Source organism: Tupaia chinensis, unplaced genomic scaffold (assembly GCF_000334495.1).
Source record: "Tupaia chinensis unplaced genomic scaffold, TupChi_1.0 Scaffold149184_1, whole genome shotgun sequence".
Taxonomy (NCBI): domain Eukaryota; kingdom Metazoa; phylum Chordata; class Mammalia; order Scandentia; family Tupaiidae; genus Tupaia; species Tupaia belangeri.
Window position 1 is genome coordinate 206,256 of NW_006209032.1, and position 21,839 is coordinate 228,094.

The 21,839-nt window shown below is 46.9% G+C and overlaps 1 protein-coding gene across 2 annotated transcripts in view; it reads right to left on the bottom strand.

The window, feature by feature from the left end:
* The window catches only part of RBM6 (RNA binding motif protein 6), a gene marked incomplete in the record, with an annotated part of 93,894 nt that overhangs the window by 8,712 nt on the left and 63,343 nt on the right, over positions 1-21,839 (bottom strand). For both annotated transcript variants that reach the window (XM_006171037.3, XM_014585203.2), the window contains 11 exon segments: positions 1,214-1,474; positions 2,559-2,654; positions 3,974-4,120; positions 4,501-4,586; positions 4,838-4,919; positions 5,062-5,104; positions 6,148-6,245; positions 7,007-7,167; positions 8,347-8,616; positions 10,796-10,856; positions 14,483-14,557. In XM_006171037.3, the coding sequence (XP_006171099.2) occupies positions 1,214-1,474; positions 2,559-2,654; positions 3,974-4,120; positions 4,501-4,586; positions 4,838-4,919; positions 5,062-5,104; positions 6,148-6,245; positions 7,007-7,167; positions 8,347-8,616; positions 10,796-10,856; positions 14,483-14,557 (1,380 nt within the window).

The following is a 21,839-nucleotide window of genomic DNA, read 5'->3' on the forward strand; positions in this document are numbered from 1 at the left end:
AGCGGCGGTGTTCGGCCCTGGAGGGCTCCAGGCGGGGAAAGTGCTGTAGGGAGAGGCGGTGTTCTGCACTGGAGGGCTCCAGGCGGGGAAAGTGTTGTAGTTTACCCTACACTGTCTAAGGGCTGGTTCAGTCTGCAGAGTCACCAGACCTGTCTCTTTTTTCCTGATAACTGCTTTTTATTGTTGTAGCCATTTACCAGCATTTTCTTCAGAGAGCTGCAACTTAAATGTATTGTCTGATGACTCAAAATTCCAGAAAATCAAAGGGACTTGGGAGACAGTCCACTCTAGGGATTGTCAGGAGCTTCTCAGAGTCCTGGGAGCTTCTCAGAGTCCTAGAAGCTTTGCAGAGCCACCAAAGAGGTGGTTGGGAAAAGTGGGAGCAGGGCTACTCAGCTGTTCGCTATGTAAGACTTGTGGTTCTGTGTTGGGAGAAAGTCTAAATCCAGTCCCTTCACCCAACGCCTGCTAGAGAAGGTGCATGCAACACAGTTCTCTGACAACACGCGCCCTCTCAGAGGCTGTGTTTGTCTGCGGGTTGGTTCCTTGCTCAGCATGTGTAAACAGGAAGGCTGTGAGGGAGGACCACTGTATTCCAGTTGAGCACCCCGAGAACAGCTGTTGTGCTGTGGCTTACAGCAGTACTCTACACAGACACAAGGAGAGCTGCACACCGTCTGAGCTTGGATAGCATCGGGTGGAGCTACCAGGTACTAAAGAAGAGAAAGGCTTACTGAGTCTATCCTCTTAGCTTAATGACAGAGCTACTATGAAAATCCACAAGGAGCTTCCTGCTCCCAAACCCCTTCTGCTCCTACACATCTTCTACACTTGTTGCCCCAGCCACAACCACATTGCTTGTCTTGGGTCTACACACTGAAGGCATGTGAAGGTGGGCATGGCCTTAATTCAGATCAACTCATGAACGAAACAAACAGAAGAGCAGATTCACTCCTGAACTGACTGACTGAATGCTAGGAACGAGGGGTGACACAGTCTGAGACTGTCCCTCCAGTGCGCCTCACTGATAACAAGGGGTAACACAGCCCGAGACTGTCCCTCCAGTGCGCCTCACTGATAACGAGGGGTGACACGGCCCGAGACTGTCCCTCCAGTGCGCCTCACTGATAACGAGGGGTGACACGGCCTGAGACTGTCCCTCCAGTGCGCCTCACTGATAACAGTCGGAAAGGCCACGCCGTCTGCCTGATACCTTGTGCAGGTCTGACAGCTGCTGGTGTTTGAGCAGAACTTCTTTGTTGGGAAACTGTCTTCTGCAGAGCAGACAAGCCAGTTTATTCCAGTCAGTGAGTTTGTCTTCTTCATTCTCCTTCTTGGCCAGCTCCTCCTGCTGCTGGGGCTGTGCTGTGCGGGGCTGTGGGGGAGGGGTCTGTTCCTCCTCCTCCTCCTCCTCATAGTCACTGTCTCCTCCGTACTCACCCAGGAGGCCAATCAGTGGGTTAACCACCTTAGGCTGGAAGAAGAAGGCTCACAATCAACACCAAATTTAACTAAATTATTTTGGGGGCTCTTTTTTTTTATATATTCTGATATGTAACTCATTTCCTTGCCCCCTTTTAGTTGGAATAAGGACTGGAGTTTGGAATAGGCCCACTGACCACAGTGCTCATTTCCTAGGAGAAACCGGACAGGTTCCTTGCAAGTGACTAGCAGCAGAATGATGAGAAGGGAGAAAAAGGAGAACTGGCATGGGAAACAGCAGATCAGAGTCACGAAGAGGAAGTGCTGAACTACTCCAGCCCGGTCACGACCGCGCAGCCCAGAGTCAGGAGGCGGGCAAGAGCAGACACGGACAAGCACTCAGGGAGACGGTGCCAGTGCCTGAGTGAGGCCAAGGCCAATGCACTGGGAGGGCAGGTGCTGCCATGAGCTGAACTGACAATGGGAGGCGGACGAGGGCACCTCACAGAACTGTGCGGCCACTGCGTGAGCCACCAGATCGGAAAACAGAGAGCACGGCACCACTGTTACATATCTGTATTCAATTGCAATCTTTATGATTACACTGAGACTCTCACTTCAAGGCATATAAAAAATGGGTAACAATATTAGCATCGTTCTCTCTGGCCAAGTGAGCAAAGATAAAAACGAGCACACAAACACTCTACATTTAAGAGATTCTTACTATGCAGCACCAAAGACAGGAAACACTGAGCCAGGAAAAGGGGTTTCTTTAGTGATTTAAAGAACGACCAGAGCAGTTGCGGGGGGCTGAGGCATGGGTCAAATGACTTTGAGACGAGCTCTGAGGCAACCGAGCAAGATCTCATCTCTTTGGAAAATCCCAGCCAGGGAGCTCTGGTGGGAGCGTGGCAGGGAAGAGGACAGACTCCGCAGGAATACTCCTACTAGCAGACGGAAAGGCATCGCCTCATGCTTCTCACAACCACGGTCCTTATTCCTTATTTGTGAGCCGTAGACAACTCGCGGATCAAAGCCAGGGTAGCATCAGCCTGGGAGCTTCCTTGCCCACCAGGAACCAGCCCCCGCCCCTGCTCCCACCCCAGCCCCTGCCTGAGTGCCAGAGGTTGCCTTACTGGTGGGGGACTCTCTTCCTTCTTCACAGTGGGAGGCAAGGGCTTCTTAAACACGTCCTCTGGGGGAGCCTTCTCCTCGCTGGCATTTTCCTGAAACTGATCAAACCCAGAGGTAATTCTTTTTTTTTTGGGGCGGGGAGAGGTTTTTGCCATAGGGCAGTGCACTCGCCAGACAGACAGAGAGAGACAGAAAGTGAGAAATCACCCCCCAGGGGGATGGCCACGCCACAATCCCTTCTCCATTCTCCTCTCGGGATCTTGGGCACGCGCACACACACGCACCCGGCGTGAGCCCCGGCGGGGGTTTCAAGCCACCGGGCCGGGGACGCAAACCGTGGTCGACTATGTGGGAGTCCAGCGACATAGCCATTACGTTAACTGCTGGTCCCCAGAGGTAATTCTTACACAGTATCATGAAAGCTGGGTTAAAATGTGTACACAGCACCAAGTTCAGTCACTTCGTTCTCCGTTCATAGGTTTCCTGTTTGTAAACGGGAGTGTTATCATCCAGCTAAGAGGCAAAGGAACACTGGATAAGGGAGAATTTTTTTTTTTTTTTATGTTTTTGCTATAGGGTGGGTGCGTTTGCAGGAGAGACAGAGACTGAAAGTGAGAAATCACCCACTGGGTCGGGGGATAGCCATGCTGCAATCTTTTCTCCTCCATTCTCCTCTCGGGACCTTGGGTATGCATACACATGTATCTGGCATGACTTTAAAGTCACCGGGTCTAGGACTTGACCTGCGGTTGACTATGTGGGAGTCCAGCAACATAACCGTTACCCCATCTGCTGGCCCAGAGAGTACTTTTTTTTAAAAAGAATTATTTTTATTATTTAACTCTACTTATTTTTAACTTATTTTAATTTGACCAGAGAGGGACAGAGTGAGAGATAGAGAGAGTGAGCAAAAGTGAGAAAGGAAGCTGTTAGGTCCAGGACTCAAACCATGGTCAGCCACATGGGAGTCCAGCATTCTTAACTACCACGCCACTTGGTGGCCCCCACAGAGTGGTTTGTAAGTAACTTTTTTTTTTTTTTAATAGAGGTTTTTGCCTTAGGGCCATGCGCTCACTGGAGAGAGAGAGAGACAGACGACAGGCAGACAGAGACAGAGACAGAGAAAGTGAGAGGTCAACCCCCGGGGGTTGACACTACAATCCCTTCTCTTCCATTCTCCTAGGATCATGGACACATCTGTACACACACCCTGTATGAATTTCAAACCACCAGGTCTGGGACTCAAAAACCATGGTTGGCCATGTGGGAGTCCAGTGACATAACTGCCATCTGCTGACGCCAGGGGAGTACTTTTGAAGTAACTTGACATCGCAAACCTGGATTGTCTCTGTCCACAACTCCTACACGTGGGTCTGTAGTTATGTGATAAAGACAGCTCGTACATCGGTCCTCTTACCCTTGTCACTCCTCGGTCTCTTTTCTCCTTCCCATCTCTTTTAGATGTTTCCTTCTTGCTACTTGACTTTCCTTGACTGGTAGGTTTCTTTTCCTTGATCTCTTCTTCCTCAGGTGACCCCATATCCTGAGGCACGAAGACTTCTTGCTGCGATACAGTGGGAAACAGCTAAGTCTACAGAATGTCTCACTTTATCAGCAATTCCAGGTCTCCCTTCTAGGGGAAAAAAACAGCTCTCCCACTCACAAGCAAGAGTTTGTATCAATCTAAAAACCCCTTCCAGAGGCCAGGACACATCCAGACCACCCACTGTCCACTTTTGCAAGAGCAGCGCTGTTCTTCCCTGTAATGCCATAAGGCATTGATTTTCCATTTAGGCAACAGTTCAGTTTCCATAGATTTAACCTTTTCCACTTGTCCTGTAACAAGCATCCAGAATATCCAGGGAATAAAATCCTCAAAGTAACAAATTATGGGTGCTTTTCTCAAAAGGGTCATTGATAGAGTAAACTCAGCCAAAAGCTCACCTGGGTATTGGGGTCATAATAGGTTCCTGCCAGGGGATCGTAATAGTAGCCAGTAGCGGAATCATATATATAGCAGTCAGATGATGCTAGAGGGAATAAAACCAAAGCCATCGCTAGTATCCATCCACCAAAGCCTTTACCCAGGCCTTGCCACCAACAACCCAAGAATTAGAGTGGTCAATCCAAACAGATGAGGGAACTATCGATGGTACGCTCTCTGGATAAGCGCCCCCAGTCAACAGCATTACTTGCTGACTTTGTGACTACATGGACTTCAAATAATAGTAGCAAGGTTAAGTAAAAAGAGAACAGCAGAAATAAAACAAAGGTCACTTACACTGTTGTCCTTGTCGATTTGTATCTGAAGACCAGTCTGAATTTCTTCCACCTCCTCGCCTATCTCGGAAATACTTTTTACCCTACCACAGAAAGGCAAGTTAAAATTATAGAACTATCCAATATCCTTTAACCTTAACAGTCTCCCATGGGGAAAAAAGTCAAGATCACATTTTCAGTCACCTAAGGATTTTAACAAAGCACACTTCATTTACTAAAGCCTACCTGATAGTAATTCACGTGGTCAGAATGGTCCCCGGAATCATGTCTGCAATAAACAACATAGTATGTCATGAGCCTGCTGCCAGTGTCCACTCCTGCAGAGTCACTGTAAAGCTCTCCTCTCCATTTTACAGGGAGAGAGCAACAGGTGGTGTAGTGGTCCAGACACTCCTGTGGGAGGAGCAGTGAAACTCCTACAAAGCCATCTTCTGCAGCAAAATAGCAACTGAGTGGAGGGTGCTAGAGCCACAACTGCCCTGCCTTGGAAAGCTTGTCTCTGAGGCAGCCATTTCCCAGGTGACACTCTTTGGTTAAGATGAGTGAAGGAATAAAGAGTAATTAGATTGCCCAGTATTATGGGGATAGAAACAAGGTCAGGAAAACGGGAAGTCAGGAAAGCACTTTCTTAGGATTCTAAAGAAGCAAGGAGGTATTGAGATTGTTCTGCACATCCAAGAGTGTGTGTAAACATCATTTGGAACACAAAGACACAAGACAATCAAAAGTGAAAGAACTCAATACCACTATTTAAGAAAGAAAATAATTCAGGGCCAGCAGGTGGCGTGGTGGTGAAGGTACCGGACTCCCACATGGCTGACTGTGGTTTGAGTCCTAGACCTGGAGGTTTGCTATCTCACTTTCTCTTTCTCACTGGTGTATGCCTATAGCAAATTAAATAATAATAATAATAAATAAAATTAAAGAAATAATTCTTTAAAAAATTATTTGAAAGGAAGAAAGAAAATATGGGACGAGCAGGTAGTGTGGTGGTTAATGCACTGGACACTTCCACATGGCTGACCATGGTTTAAATCTGGAAGCTTGCTTTCTTACTTTCTCTCTCTCTCTGGTCTAATTAAAATATGTGAATGAATAAATAAAATTAAATTTAAAAAGGAAGAAAGAAAATAATTTGAAAGAAATTCTAGAGTCAGAACGAGACAGACTTAAGAAAATATACTCGTGTCTACCTGAGGCAGTTAAACCGGCAGGAAGGCATCATGCCTTACTCTCTGTCCCTCAGGAAGAAAGAAGAGTTTCTTTCCAAAAGCTCAAGTGGGGACAGCACCAGGAGCCCTGCCCCAGTACCTTCGCTTTCCAGTGGCCAGGTTAACAGCTACCATCTTCCCATCGATGCTAAAGGGTGGATCGAGGTTCTGCAAGATCTTCACGACGCGGAGTGCTTCCTAGGGGACCAAAGACACACTTGCACCCAGAGCGGAAAGGCCGTGCCTTTGAAAGAGCTGAGCACCGATTTTTCCTTCTCCAAAGAGAAATTCAGGAAACATAATGCTCTGGTCATGATGTCAATATGGACAGTAAGAGCACACTGGCAAAAATGTGACTGTTGATGACAGACTGATCAAACCAGTGCTCAGAATGGGTGGCAGTTTCTGGTATCGATTTCAGAAATTCAAATTCTCCTTCTTTTAGGCTGTAATTTTCACCACATTGGATCCAGTTTACAAAGTCCCTTGTGATTTTTGAGCATGGAATCTAAGAATTATCAATAACTTTTATTATCTTCACATTACGTCCATAGGAAAGGATCCCAACAACTAAAAATTCAAGCAATAAGAAGCTCACAAATATTTAGAAAAAAAGAAGAAAATATTTTATTATCATAAACCACCTGCGGTTGGGCAAAACAAATCTAAGAAATTAAAATATTTGCCAAAATCTTGGAGGGTTTAGCACTCAGATTCTTCACAAGTGAGGTAAGTTGGAAAGTCCAAATGCCGCAAGGCAAAAACGACCTGGAAAACCACACAGAATTTTAACTCTCGATGACAGTCACCTGCATGGACATTAAGCCTCAAAGGGAGACCAAGAAGGGCTATGATACCAGATATTAGATAGGAATTCAAATGACAAGGAAGTCCCTTAAATATTCTTGAGCATTTTTCAGCCACCATCCCTAGACTGCTCCCAGGTGGGGCAAACTCACCGCATGGGAGTCGAGGTCAATAAAGCCGTAGGTGTGGCCCATGGGGCCGGTTCTGTTCTTGATGATTCGAACGTTGGCAGTAGTAAGGCGGACATATGGCTCCAGCACTTCCACTATCACCTCGGGTGGAGTGGAACGATAGATGCGTTTGAGCATGATTGCTGAACGAAGCCAGCCCAAACGGGAGAGGAATAAGGAAAGAGAGAGAAAGATGAATTTCTAAAGTCCCAAGGGTCTGACAGTCATTTTATTTATTTGTTTCTAATCATAGATACTACTATAAAGTCAGCTCTATCAAGCCTGGCTCTATAAAGAGATGCTAGATAAGTATTTCATAAATATTGAATTCCCGTGGCCAGCAGGTGGCATGGTGGTTAAGAATGCTGGACACTCCCACATGGCTGACAATGGTTCAAGTCCTGGACCTGGTGGCTTGCTTTCTCACTTTCCCTCTCTTTCTATCTGTGTGTATGTGTGTGTCTCTCTCTGGTCAAATCAAAATGAATGAATAAATAAATAAAGTTAAAGAAAGTAATTCTTTAAAAAACGATTGAATTTCCCTAATCTAAAATGCATTGGACTAATAGTGTTTCATATTTTGGCATATTTACATAGCTTTAACGAAGTAAATCAGGGATGGGACCCAATTCTTACCACAAAATTAATTCATATACACAAAGTTCAATGCTAATTTTGTACAGTCTCTTTCTCTTTTTTTTAAAGACAGGGTCTTGCCATACCGTGATTCTCCCGTCTCAGCCTCCCAGCTCCAGCTACTACAGGGTTGGGGTAGCACATGCAGCTCAGTTTTAGACAAGCCGCAAGCCTGGGATCCTCCTGCCTCAGTCTCCCTGAGCTGCTGGGATCCCAGTGGCACACTCCCAGGCCTGGGCTTTGGGTTGAGCAAGGAACTGGCCCCAGGCCTCCCACGTGATGCTGTGGACCACAGCGACTTGGCCGCATGCATCGCTGCAGCCGGGCAACATTTTGTTTGACTGCAACCCATCACATGAAGTCAGGTGTGAAATTTTCTACTCAGGGTGTCAAAACGTTTCAGCTTTTGGAACGTTCTGAGTTTTCAGATTGGGATGCTCAACTTGTACTGTACTTCACCAATACGTAGACACCTAAAAATCATACCTGACTGTATTTGTATAGCAATTGCTATCCAGAGAACACAGATCCCTTCACCTGTACAGTACGGCCCACAGAGCAACGGCTCTGTCATCAGGCCATGCAGTTCTACTAGGGCACGAGGGAGCAACTGGCTGCAGCCACCACAGGCCGCTCTGCGCTCTGTGATGCTGTCAGTCTGGCGCGTGCCCTGACAAACCACTTACTTTTGCTCTCCCCATCCTGGCGTGTGTCTGCAGACCAGGGCTCCTTTTCTCGGTCTCTTCGGAAACTGGGCCCTTCTCTTCGAGAAGAAGGCTGATACCTTTCTGCTTCTCTCTTTTGATGTCCTAGGCGTGGTTCTTGTCCTTCTTCCCGTTTCCTGGGCTCAGGTTCCTTATCGGTGGGCCTCTGGGGCTGGCTGGGCTGTTTTTCTGACGATGCTAGTATGGATGATTTTTGTGGCTGAGGGTAGCTTACCAATTCTTGCTTGGCCTCTATCATTAGGGGAACAAAGAGAATTCCTAGAAGGCTCTATCACAAAAACGTTACTACTATGATTCTTCCTTACCAGCCTCCATATTACTTACTGGGATGCTTTTAATGTTGTCTCAAAAATGCCTACAAAAATGTCTGACAGACTGAGCAAAGCTAGAGAACCAGCACATGAAATAGCTCAAAGAAGAAATGCTCCAGGCATAAAAACATTTAATTATATGAGCTTTCTATCACTTTTAAATGTAACAAAGCCTCAGGACACCTGGCCCTATGACAACCAATGGGAAGAACAGACTCAGGGACAGAAATCATTACAGATACAGCTGTTGCCGGAGGGTCCGTGGATGTGTCTTGAGCAGCCTTGCTCCTTCCAGTGCTCCAGTACTAACACAGCAGTCAGCTTCTGGAGGACCACAGACCCCATTCTCTGGCGAAACTAGGAATGGCCCTCATGCCATTATAACGGGGAATGTCTTTCAAAATACAAATGATTCATGTAAAATCTCATTCTACAGTAGGATATGCCTCGTTAATTAGGAGTAGATTTGTGAACTTAATTCATTCTTACTGGGTTCACTGGAAGCCATATGGCTCAAAAAGCATGCTATGCTGCTGGACTCAGTACCTAACAGCAGTGCAGGTGACCAGTGAGCATCTACCCACCCTTCCAGTTACAGCTGTCTTGGCACTTCAGAGTATAGTGAGTGCCCTCTGAGCATCTACCCACCCTTCCAGTTACAGCTGTCTTGGCACTTCAGGGTGTAGTGAGTGCCCTCGGGTTTTCATAAACCATCTATTCAGGTTTATGAAGAGCTCGAGAAAGCAGCTTTCTTGAAGGAAAAACCCACAACTTTGCCTAATCTGAAGTAACCCAACCAGCCAAAGATTTCCGTTGTTTACTCCCCTTCCCACATGCTGGTCAGGTCCCTAGAGCACAGAGAGCCCTTCCCCACACTAGAGAGAACACCGGCCGTACGGCCCTCACTGGAGTGGAATCGCCACCACAGGTCAAAGGCTTAGCTAAGAAACTCTTTGTAGGCACACTAACTTCTTTTTTTTTTTAATTTTTTAATTATTTTTAAATTTTATTTATTCATTCATTTATTTTAATTTAACCAGAAAGAGACAGAGACAGACAGAGAGAGAGAGAGAGAGAAAGGAAGCTACCAGGTCTGGGACTTGAACTATGGTTGGCCATGTGGGAGTGTCCAGCACCTTAACCACCACGCCACCTGCTGGCCCCTAGGCACACTAACTTCTAATTGCTCAATGAACAGGTCCTGCAGAATCCCTGCACTAGACTGTACTTTACGGTCACGGCCTGTCTCTCCTTAGGGTACTATCGGATACAGGAATATAACAATCACAGGACTACTGTGACACTTTTTCCCTTTGTCTTTATTTATTTACTTCAAAAGAGACAGAGAAAGAGAACATCCCTAACAGCGTACTGACGCCACGGTCTACCCTGGCTTAACTAGCCCCGGATCACGTGCATGTGCCTATGGTCTCAGGGAGCCCTCTGGATACAAACCCGGAACCTTCCCAGGTGAGTCGGCTTCACAGAGTGGCATGTTTGACCACTGCACCACCTCCAGTCCCCTGCTGTTATGTTCTGAAAAGACTCTTCAAGGCTGTTTACCTGAAGCTTCTCGGAAGAAATTAACTTTGAAGCTGGGTGCTTTAAGAAGCTGGTAGGTTTATTCCTCTATAATAAAAATCTATTTCCCCAATCCTGATTATTTTCTCCTGTTTTTATTTTTATTGCAATTTTAACAAATGTTTTTCTGTTGAAGATCCTGAAATGCTTACAAAGAGCATAAGTGAGAAAAAAACACAGCAAATGATTCCCAACAACATCACAGAGTGATACCATGTAGACTCTTTCAACAGCACAGCCCTAGATGACTTCTAAAGAACAAGACTACTGAGATCTGGTCAATTACCCATTTAGCCATTTTAGCTGACAAGCCTGCAAACCATCTCTTTCCTCTTGAAACTCTGAGATCAAAACTGTTTATTAACAGGTTCTATAAAGCTGGACATTGAACTGTACTTTAAAAAGCTTTACATATCAACTTGTATTTAGGGATGACAACTCTTTTCAAGTCAAGGAAAGCATGACATTAGTTTCTCTCAGTGCACAAGATAAAAACCACCAGTGCTTTCACCACTCACCTTCCCTTGGGCACTTGCAGAAGGAGCAGGAAGATCGGTGCCCGCCAGTGCTGGCTTTACACTGCAAAGGAAAGAGGAAAGCATCTGGCTGATGTTACAGTTTGGACGGTAATTTTCCCCTCGGAGGTTTGGAATTTGGTCCCTAATGTAATGGTGCTGGGCAGTGGTGAGGCCTAGTGGGCGGTAAACAGATCGTGGAGTCATCAGCCTCAGGAGTGGATTAGTGCTGTCTCGAGAGAGATGGAGTGGGCTCTAGCTCTCACGAGAAGTGGTTAGCTCTCACAAGCTGGGTTGTTGTAAGAGTCAATAAAACTATAAATCACCTGGTCTCAGGCATTTCTGTTAGCAGTGCAATAGTGAAGATAACCAAAAACATTTTTAAAAACCTCATGTATATCCAACAGAGTAACACCTGCCAAAAATACAAGAAAGAGGCCATATCCCAGATGCCCTCCCAGCCTATAGAATGTAACGTCCCCTCCATCAGAGCGGCAGACAATATCTGACGAGCTACTGTTTGAGAACTCCCGTTGAACAAGACATCCGGAGCAGCCTGAAAATGTCTTCTCCCTGGACAAGGGTTCCTTTTACTTTTTGTAATTTTGTCAGCGGGTGCATGTGTTCATCAGAGGAAGAGTAAGAAAGCACTGCCTGTGGGGCATGAGTGGCCTGCAATCCATTCTCCCCCATCTCTCCCTCTCGTCGGGACTCTAGGCACACAGGCACATGCACCCGGTGTTTCTCGAGCCTCTGGGGCTGGCATTCAAACAATGAGATTGGCCATGGGGTCCAGCCAGCCCTTAATCTGCATGCCACCAGCTGGCCTTCCCTGGACAGAGATATTCATAGTAAATAAGCTTAACTACGGAAAGTGGACTGCTAACTAACTAACCAACCAACTAACAAGAAGAACCTGCGAACGAGGTTGAGCACATTGGTGTCTCCTGAGTGGCACAGCATCACGGCACCATAAAACCCACCCTAAATGCATTTTTTATTTAAAATATTTTTAGTTTATGAGAAATTTATTTGAACATAACCCCATTCCTTTTTTCTAGCTTTGCTGTGGGACACTTTATTCATTAAAATAAATTTATTTATTACTTATTAAAATAAAGTCAGATAAAATAATTTAAAATAAAGAGATAATCATGTACCTGAAAAGGAATTTATATCCAGTATGACAGACTCTTACAGTTCAATAATAAAAAGATGCATAACCACTGAAAGAGCAAAAGATTTGACTAGACATTTATCCAAAGAAGCAATACAAATGGTGGGACCAGTAGTTAGCATAATGGCTATGTCTTTGAACTCCCATGTAGTCGACCGCGGTTCGAGTCCCGGAACCAGTGGCTTAAATTCACGCCAGGCGCATGTGTGTGCGTGCATGCCCAAGATCCTGAGAGGAGAATGGAGGAGAGGGGATTGTGGCATGGCATCCCCCTGGGGGGTGATTTCTAGCTTTCTCTCTGTCTCTGTCTTTCTGGCGAGTGCATGTGCCCTATAGCAAAAAACCTCTCCAAAAAAAAGATATACGAATGGCCAGCAAATACATAAAAAGCTGCTCAAAGTCACCAGGGAAATGCAAATCAAGACCATGATTAGATTTTATTTCATATTCACTAGGACTGCCTACAATAATAAAAAAAAAAAGTTGGCAAGAGTGTGGAGAAAGTCGAACCCTCACACACTGGGATGGGAACGGAAATGCTGTAGCTGCAGTCTATGAAAAACTGTGGTGCATCCTCAAAGAGCCACATGGAAAAGTAGCAGGGGACTAGCACGGTGGTGCAGGTGGCAGAGTGCAGCTGCATGATTCTGGAGTCACATGGGAGGCCTGGTTCAGATTCTGGGTCAACCTGGACATGCCATTCATGCCAGTGTTCGTGTACATGTGAAGACAGAGATGAGTACCCTCCAGAAGGGCTGGTCATGCTGCGATTCACCTTCTACCCGCCCGCCCACTGGGCCCTGGCACTCACTCACATGCGTGTCTGACATTTCTAGCTGACCAGGCCAGTTATTTTAACCTTGGTTGCCATGTGAAATTCAACCCACTCCTGCACTTTTTTTAAATAGGTGGTGTTTTTTGGGGGAGGGGTGGTGAGTGAGTTGGGGGGACAACACACCAGCACGTGACCACTATGCTACAGAGCTAGCCCTCCAACCTCTCTTGAGTGTGTTACCACTACACCATGGAGCTGGCCCCCTGTTTTTTTCATTATTCATGATAGTGCACATATGCATGTACATGACAGAGAGAGTGAGAAAGAGAGATTAGCACCTTCCACGGGGTTTGGTCTAGCACAGTTCGTCTCCTCCAGTTCTCCAGCGCAGTGCCCGGTGTGTTCCAGGCTGACCAGGCCCAGGATCTGTACCCGGTTGCCATGTGAGGTCCGTGTTCTGAGTGGCACAGTACCACTGCACCATAAAGCCCAGCCCTAAATGCACTTTTTATTTAGAACAGTTTCGGTTTATGAAAAATTTATTGGAACATAACCCCATTCTTTTTTTAGTTTTGTTGTGGGGTACGTATGCTCACTATAGAGAGAGAGAGAGAGAGAGGGAGAGAGAGGGAGAGAGAGGGAGAGAGGGAGAGATGGGAGGGTGAGAAATCACTAGAGGGGGGGTAGGGGATGGCCATGCCACAATCCCTTCTCCTTCAGTCTCCTCTTGGGACTTGGGATACACACGCACACGTGCCTGGCATGTGCTTCAAGCTACCAGGTCTGGGACTCAAATCACGTAGTTAGCCACATGAGATTCAACCACCATGCCACCAGCTGGTCCCATAACCCCATCATGAATCGAGGACCACTTGTACTTTTAAAGAATCATGGTTTAGAAATTTTAGAAATTTTTCAATCTTTTTGAAGCTAACTAGTAGCCATAAAAACGAAAATTAGATTTTTATGCTCATTCCAATCAAAATGGACCTCTGAGGGTATAGCCTAAAAAATTTAAACATGCTATTTTAAAAGAATATGAAGTTTGGGAACCAGCAGTTAGCGTAATGGCTATGTCGCTGGACTCCCACGTAGTCAACCGTGGTTCGCATCCCGGACCCAGTGGCTTAAAGCTCACGCCGGGCGCGTCTGCGTGCGTGCCCAACATCCCAAGAGGAGAATGGAGGAGAAAGGTTGCGGCATGACCATCCCTCCTGGGGGGGTCATTTCTCGCTTTCTGCCTCTAATGTCTCTCTCTGTCTGATGAGCACACGCGCCCTATAGCAAAAATCTCTCAAAAAAGAAAAAAAGAATATGAAGTTTAACAGAGGTAAAATCCCACAATGCCTGAAGTTTTACCCTTACAAATTCCAGAATATTTTAATAAAGTGCTACAACTCCCACAGAAACAGCTTCTTCAAAGCTTTTTTTTCTTTTCCTCCAAAGTATCAATTCCCTTGTGACCACCCCCAGGAAGGATAACTGAGAACAGGTTGTACGTCAAAGGACTATTGATAGATTTTTTTCATAAGCAACAGAAAACATATTTGCCCTTGGGAAAGAACCCTCTAGCTACCTGCAACAGCTGGGAAGCAGGAATTACCTTCAGTTCACTGGAGCTCAGCCAGAGACGAGCTCTGCTCTTGGCAATACATACTACCAGGCAGCATCCCTGGCCCTGTGGAGGAGCGGGAACACTGGACACAAACCTCCAGAGAGAGGGACTCTCGACACTTACCCGTTTGCAGTACCAACAATCCGGGCTTGGTACATACTCAAGGGAGACCTCTTTGTCATGGATCATGAGAGTTCCCTGTAAAGACAAAGACAGACGCCATCAACATCAACCTCAGAGAGACAGACAGACAGAAAGGCACAGAGAGCCTTTCCAGTCTCCAAGCTGAAACATTTTACCGAGCGAACATATGCACTGGTGAGAGGAAATGGCTGTTATAAGCCACAGGCTTGGGGTGATGTGGCAGAGCAAGCTAAAACTCAGGTAATGGGAGTGGAAAAAGGTGGACTCGGTCTTGGACCTCAGCTTCCAGGGGTTGAGGCACTACCCTCGGGCAGGCGAGGCCCACCTACTCCTCCAGAGGTCTCACGTAGCACACTCAAGACCCAGCAAGTCCCCACCTGGCCCAGGAGCTAGCACTCCCTCAAGAAGCAGACTCTTCCCTCTACAGCCAAGAGGGACAGAGCCCTCTCGTTTACCTGCTGTTCCATGGCTACTCCACATCTCCTGGAGCGGTAATAAGGGCTCTAACTTTGGTGCCTGACAATTTTCTTTGGAACGCTGGCTACTGGACAAAAGCACCAGGGGAAGAGGTACAACACCGAAGACAGGAAACAAGGAGGAAGGTGAAGCTTCATGGCAGGTGACATCCTTAAAGCAGGAAACTGAATGGCTGGTGGCAGCAGAGGTGGCGGTGCCGACAGCAGCAGCACCACTCTGGCTTAGAGCCTACAGAGCGAGCCGGCCCTGAGCAGCAACCAGCGGCACGGATGTCTTTGGGGAAGGTCTGGCACAGGAACAAGCGGGAAACGGGGCTCGAAAGGCCCCAGTTACAGAGCTCGCTTGCCACTCCATTTTGGGCCAGTCATGAGTTCTATTTCACATCAAGAAAACGGAAATCTTGCTTAGTAAACACTAGCCAGCAGATATGTGTTGGAGCAGAGGGAAGAAAATCTCTGCCTACTGACAAGCGACCCTCGCCCACACTCACAAGTGAACTAACCGAGGATGCGACCGGAACTAGCCCCTGTGCTGTGTTCATTCTCCGCCCTCTAGGGTCCTCTGTGTCTCCTCAGACAGGGCTCTGAGTATATAAGTCATTTCTTTGCAATTGGACCTCAGTTTCTTGCTTGAATCCATACATCTGTCAAATAATGCTTTACCTCTCTGCTTTTCACACCAAGAGAGTCAAGAGAAATACATAGAATAAAATTATTGTCTTGTCAAAACCAAAAGAAAACTGCCTACCTACTTAGGTTTTAGGTTCTGGTCTCTGGCTTGTTTCTTGGCGTATTCTTAAGACCAACAGACGACAATAATAATCGCCAGCATTTACTAAGTGCTTACCAGCCGGATACCGCTACGCACACAATCTCATTTATCCTCTAACTGATCCCAGGAAGCAACGCACTCTCCACTTTTCAGATGAGGAAACGTGCTCAGAGAGGCAGGGTCACCCAGTCACCCAGGGCAGCTCCTCCTGCCTCACTTACCAACTCCTGCTCAGTGTCAGGGACAGGCAATTCGGACTCAGGAATAACCAGGAAAGAGACGAGCTCTGCAGACATGGAGGATCTGGGGAGGGCCACGCTGTCAAGCTATACCCATGCAGAAGGCTCGTCCAAGTCGTGCCCTTTCAAACCCAGAGACAGAACATCACGTCACTGGAGAGCATGGACGATGGTCCAGGTGCCCTAAATCTGAACCTCGTCGCGACTCCATGACCTTCAGCAAGGCCCTCTTCTTTTTGCTCCAGTTTCCTCATCTGTGAAGTGGAGATAATGGCACCTACTTCACGGGGTGGCTGCGGATACTAAATAAACTAATACATGTAAAGTGCTCAGCACAGAACACAGTGGGGGCCCAACATGCCCTAAGCACTAAAAAAGAACGAGCACCGGCACGCCAGACCGGATGGGATCGAAGAACCACGCGGTCTGCCTGTGTGCACGCCAGGTAGGAATGTTTCGCAACCCACTTCCGTCTCTGGAGGAACAGTTTTCACAGAGGGTCGTCATTACGCATCGGCACTGTATCTTTATGATAGCACTTTGTGCTATTAATGGCTGTTGAACTGCTGGTCCAGACCTTAGAGTTGAGGCTAAATCTTGCTGGTCTTTCATTAGGAGCATCGAACACAGTAGCTGGTACAGAAAAGGAGTTTGAAAAGCGCTTGCTGGACAGAGCCAACCGTCCCTGGAGAACTGGGGCACGCAGCACGCAGTGGCTTGGAGGGCGGTTCTGCTGTCACAGCACACCTGCACACCCACCCATAAAGCACGCGGGTGCCATGTGAACAGTGACAGGAGCTACAAGAACAAGGCACTACTGTGAACCTCATTCACTTGTGAATTCCGATTTCACCACTGGGAGGCATCAGTAGATTTCGGAATATCCAAGGCAAGGAGCACTTTGCATGTGTTGGACAGCAAATCTACGATTGCAGCAGCTGGAGGAAACCACCCCTGCCAGGGGACCCTGTCCACACGTCCACACGTGCGCTTAAACCACACGTTACCCAGAACAATGATTTCTTATTCTCAGAGATGCCAAAATTCAGGGTATTTCCTTTCAACCTGCAAAAGGCTAAACAGTAAGGCTGCCAGTGGCCACTGCTAAACAATATGAAAGTTTTAACAATACTCTTGAAAAATAGCCGTTGTTACAGTAAGAACACACAGTCACAGGAAAGACCCGAGTGAGAACAGTCAGGTTTACCTATGACTCCTGACTGGCTCCCACACACAGGTAGCCAATACACACCAAGCACAGGCGTGACAGCCATGTGCTGCACCCTCCGTGCCCTGCCAGGCCCCCTCCAGCTTTGACAGAGCAGAGACCCACCAGTGTCTCCTAGAGAAGTAGCCTCGGAGGAGCTGATGAATGAAGGGGTAGGACGAAGCATCACTGCTAGAGCTATCCCCCATTCACCATCAGTTCCCTGCAATGTCTGCACGCTAGAACCTGTGTTCATCATCTGACTTAGTGGGCTATTAAGCTATCCAGGCAAGGCTATCATTAAGGCTGTTGAGTCTGATTAACCACATCTGACTCCTAACGAGGCACCATACATTTGAAAATAAAACCAAACACACCTTTCTCAGCAGTGTTAAGTTAGGCCTAGGTTAGACTGAACTCTGCTAAAACCCTGCGGGCCCACAGCCCTCCTTGGCTGACACGCACAGGTGTTCCTACGTACCTTTCTTTCTTTCTTTTTTTCCTTTTTTTTTGGGAGAGATTTTCGCTATAGGGCGCGTGAACTCGCCAGAAAGACAGAGAGAGACAGAGAGACAGAAAGCGAGAAATCACCCCCCAGGGGGGATGGTCACGTCGCAATCCCTTCTCCATTCTCCTCTCGGGATCTTGGGCACGCACGCACACGCCCGGAGTGAATTTTAAGCCAGCGACATAGCCATTACGCTAACTGCTAGTTCCCCCTACGTACCTTTCCAGGCGTCCTAATGTGAAGCTGCAAGAAGCCATACACATTTGCACTCCAGAATGGTAAAGCAAGTCCTGACTCTCTCCTTGGGGACAACAGAGGGCAAAGCCCGAGTCTGAGAGCTGCTGAGTTCAACATCTATAGGCCCATTTCCTGTCCCATCAGCTGCTCACGGACGCCTTCCGACTCTGGTTTGTGAGTGCCAGCTTACGAGAGGATTGGGTTAGACAGCAGACTACCATGTGTTACAGCGGGCTTGCACCCCATCCTGGAAGATTTCCAAGGCACTTGGAGGTGAAAGAGAAACTAGAGGGCCAGGAGGTGGGGTGATGGCTAAAGTGGCTGGGTCCCACATGGCTAGCTGTGTGGTTCAAGTCCTGGACCCAGTGGCTTGAAACATGCCAAGTGCATATGCGTGTGCCCTGAGAGGAAAATGGAGAAGGGATTGCAGTGTGGCCATCCCACCTGAGGAGTGATCTCTCTTTCTCTTCTCTCTGGTGAGCACACCTGCCCTATAGCAAAGGCTTTAAAAGAAAAAAGAATAGAGAAAGAAACTAGAAAGGAAAGGACATTTCTGGACAGCAGCCTTGTGTCCCTGTTGGAGATCTCTAACCCAAGCTCAGCCGGTTAGACTCGACATAAGAACACAACTGCTCTGTGCTGTACAGACTTCCCCATGGAGAGACGGAGGCAGTCGGGACAGAAAGGCAGGAAAGGGGTCTGAGTCCTGTGAGCTCACAGTGAAGTCAGCACTCGCTCTCTGTCGACGTGTGCTTCTTCCCAACGGTGGATGTGAGAATCAGGTTACTGAAAGCTGAGGCCTAATATTGTTTATCAGATAGTAATCTTTACTCACAAAATGAGTGAGCATTTACAAAGGCATTCTTCATAATTGTCTTATCACCAGATTCTCGCAAGTAGGGCACTTGTCAAACCTACTTACGCACAGGAAAACACCACTGGAATACATGGAGTAGCTTGCTTAAGATGACAGGGCTAGTTAGCATCACATGTGGTACCAAAACCCGGTGTTCTTTTCACCGTACTGCCTTTCTTCGCTTTTATACTTCCAGAGAGTAGTCAGAGTGGTCAGTTCATCATACGTGCCACACCAGAGATGGCTAGTGATGATGTAAAGGATAAAGACAGGCCCAGGCAACGGACCACAGGAAGTGCCGAGAGACTGCCGCAAAGCCCTTGCTTCCTACAGCATGCCGATCCTGCACACCGGCCTGCTCGAGGTCAGATTTCTGCCCTTTTTTTATAACATGTGTATTTTTTATGCCAGAGGGCACATGCACGCACATGAGAGAAGTCGAGAGAGAATCCTGCAGTGGGGTGGTCGTTCTGCAATTCTGTCTTTCTGTTCTTAAAGCACCTACGACTACCTCAGGTGCTGTGCCCAAGACAAAGACAAAGGGCTGCCAGGAAGTGGTTAATATAGGAATTTCAAGAACCTTGGTAGGTAAGAAAGAGTAAAGAAAAGAACAAAAATAATAGGTCTAAAACAGAGGAATGTAATTTCTCTTAGTATAAAACAGTACTTCACGGGGCCAGCAGGTGACGTGGTGCTTAAGAGTGCTGGACTCGGGAACCAGCAGTTAGTGGAATGGCTATGTCGCTGGACTCCCACGTAGTCGACAGTGGTTCGCGTCCCGGACCCGGTGGCTTAAAACTCACGCTGGGCGCATGTGCGTGCGTGCCCAAGATCCCGAGAGGAGAATGGAGAAGGGATTGCGGCGTGACCATCACCCCTGGGGGGTGATTTCTCGCTTTCTGTCTCTCTGTCTGTCTGGCAAGCGCACATGCCCTATAGCGAAAATCTCTCCAAAAAAAAAAAAAGAGTGCTGAAAAAGAGTGCTGGACTCCCACATTTCCGACTTTGGTTCGAGTCCTGGACCTGGTGGCTCACTTTCTCACTTTCTCTCTTCTCTCTCTCCCCCTCCCCCCTTCCCTCTCTGGTCAAATTAAAATAAATAAATAAATAAAAGTTAAAATAATCCCTTTAAAAAATAATAATGACAAGTAAGATTAAATTATATATATGTGTGTGTGTATATATATATATATATTTTTTTAAATAGTATTTTTTTTTAAAAGAGAGATTTTTGCTATATGGCACATGCACTCACTGGAAAGAGAGGCAGAAAGTGAGAAATCACCCACCAGGAGAAATGGCCACACCACAATCCCTTCCCCTCCATTCTCCTCTCGGGATCTTGGGCACATGTGTCCAGTGTGAGTTTTAAGCCATCACATCTGGGACTTGAACTGCAGTCAACTATGTGGGAGTCCAGTGACAACCATTATGCCATCTGCTGGTCTCTTCAAAAAGGAGTACTTTTTATAAAAGTCTTTTGTAAAGCAATAAGATTCATTCTTCGTAGTACAAAGATATGTTTATAGTTCAAACATTTTATAAAACTCACTATTCTCAAAGGCCCAAACCAAAATGAGACAGAAGAAGGAAGTACAGGCCGTGAGTCCTGAGGCAAGCACGAAGACCTCGCTGCCCACTGACCTCGATACCCTCTGCTCGGAAAAATCTTTTATTGAACAGAATCTGAGCTGCCCTTTCAGTAGCCAGGAGATGAGGCCGCATGGGACCACTACGAAATCCCACTTCAGGGTCCATTTTAAAAATGATAGGCAAGGAAGACACTGCCCTCTCAGCTGCTACTTCTTGAAGTATCTTTCCCTGTCCCGATGAAAGCACAACAAAGTCTTTTTTGAAAACTGTGCCTTGGGTCAGTCAGTGGCATGGTAGTTAAGGTGGCTGGATCCCACATGGCCGATTGGACAGTTTGAGTCCTGGATCCAGTGGCTCGAAAAACATGCTAGGACTGTGTACATGTGTGCCTAAAATCCCCAAAGGAGAATAGATTGCAGTGCCACCACTCCCTATAGTGGGTGCTTTCATACTTTCTCTACACTCTTTTCTCCCAGTGAATGAATACCCTCTAACAAATTAAAAATAAATAAATAGGGACCAGCAGTTAGCGTAATGGCTGTGTCGCTGGACTCCTATGTAGTCAATCTTGGTTCGAGTCCGAGACCCAGTGGCTTAAACTCACGCCGGGCACGGGCGCATGTGCATGCGTGCCCAAGATCCCGAGAGGAGAACGGAGGAGAAGGCATTGCGGCGTGGCCATCCTCCCTGGGGAGTGATTTCTGTCTTTCTGTCTCTCTGTCTCTCTCTGTCTTTCTGGTGAGCGTACGCACCCTACAGCAATCAATCAATCAATCAATCAATCAATCAATCAATAAAGGGACTAGCAGGTGGCATGGTGGTTAAGGTGTTGGACACTCCTATGTGGTTGGGGGTTCGAGTCCTGGACCTGGTAGCTTGCTTTCTCACTTTCTCTCTCTCTCTGGTCAAATTAAAATAAGTGAATAAATAAATAAAATTAAATAAGCATTTTTTAATGATAAAATAAATATTCCATAATATACTACTCCACAGCCTACTGGTTAAGGGAGCTGGATTCCACATGGGTGACCACAGTTCAAATTCCAGCCCTGGTCGGGACTAGCAGATGGAGTAATGGTTACGTCACTGGACTCCTAGGCAGTCAGCTGCTGTTTGAGTCCTGGTGGCTTAAAACTCATGCCAGGCATGTGTGTGTGTGTACCCAAGATCCCGAGAGGAAAATGGAGACGGGACTATGATGTGGCCATCCCCCTGGGGGGTGATTTCTCACTTTCTGTCTCTGTCTTACTGAATCTCCAGTGAGCTCATGTTCACTATAGCAAAAATCTCTCAATCAATCCGTCCCAGTCCCGGTGGCTTGTAAAAAGTGTCTCTCATTCCTGTGAAAGAAAAGCAATGATCTGTAGTCTTGGAGATAAATTTCATTAACTTAACTATGAGAAGACTTAGGAGAAATGAACTTGCCTCCCAAGGGATCCACAACACTC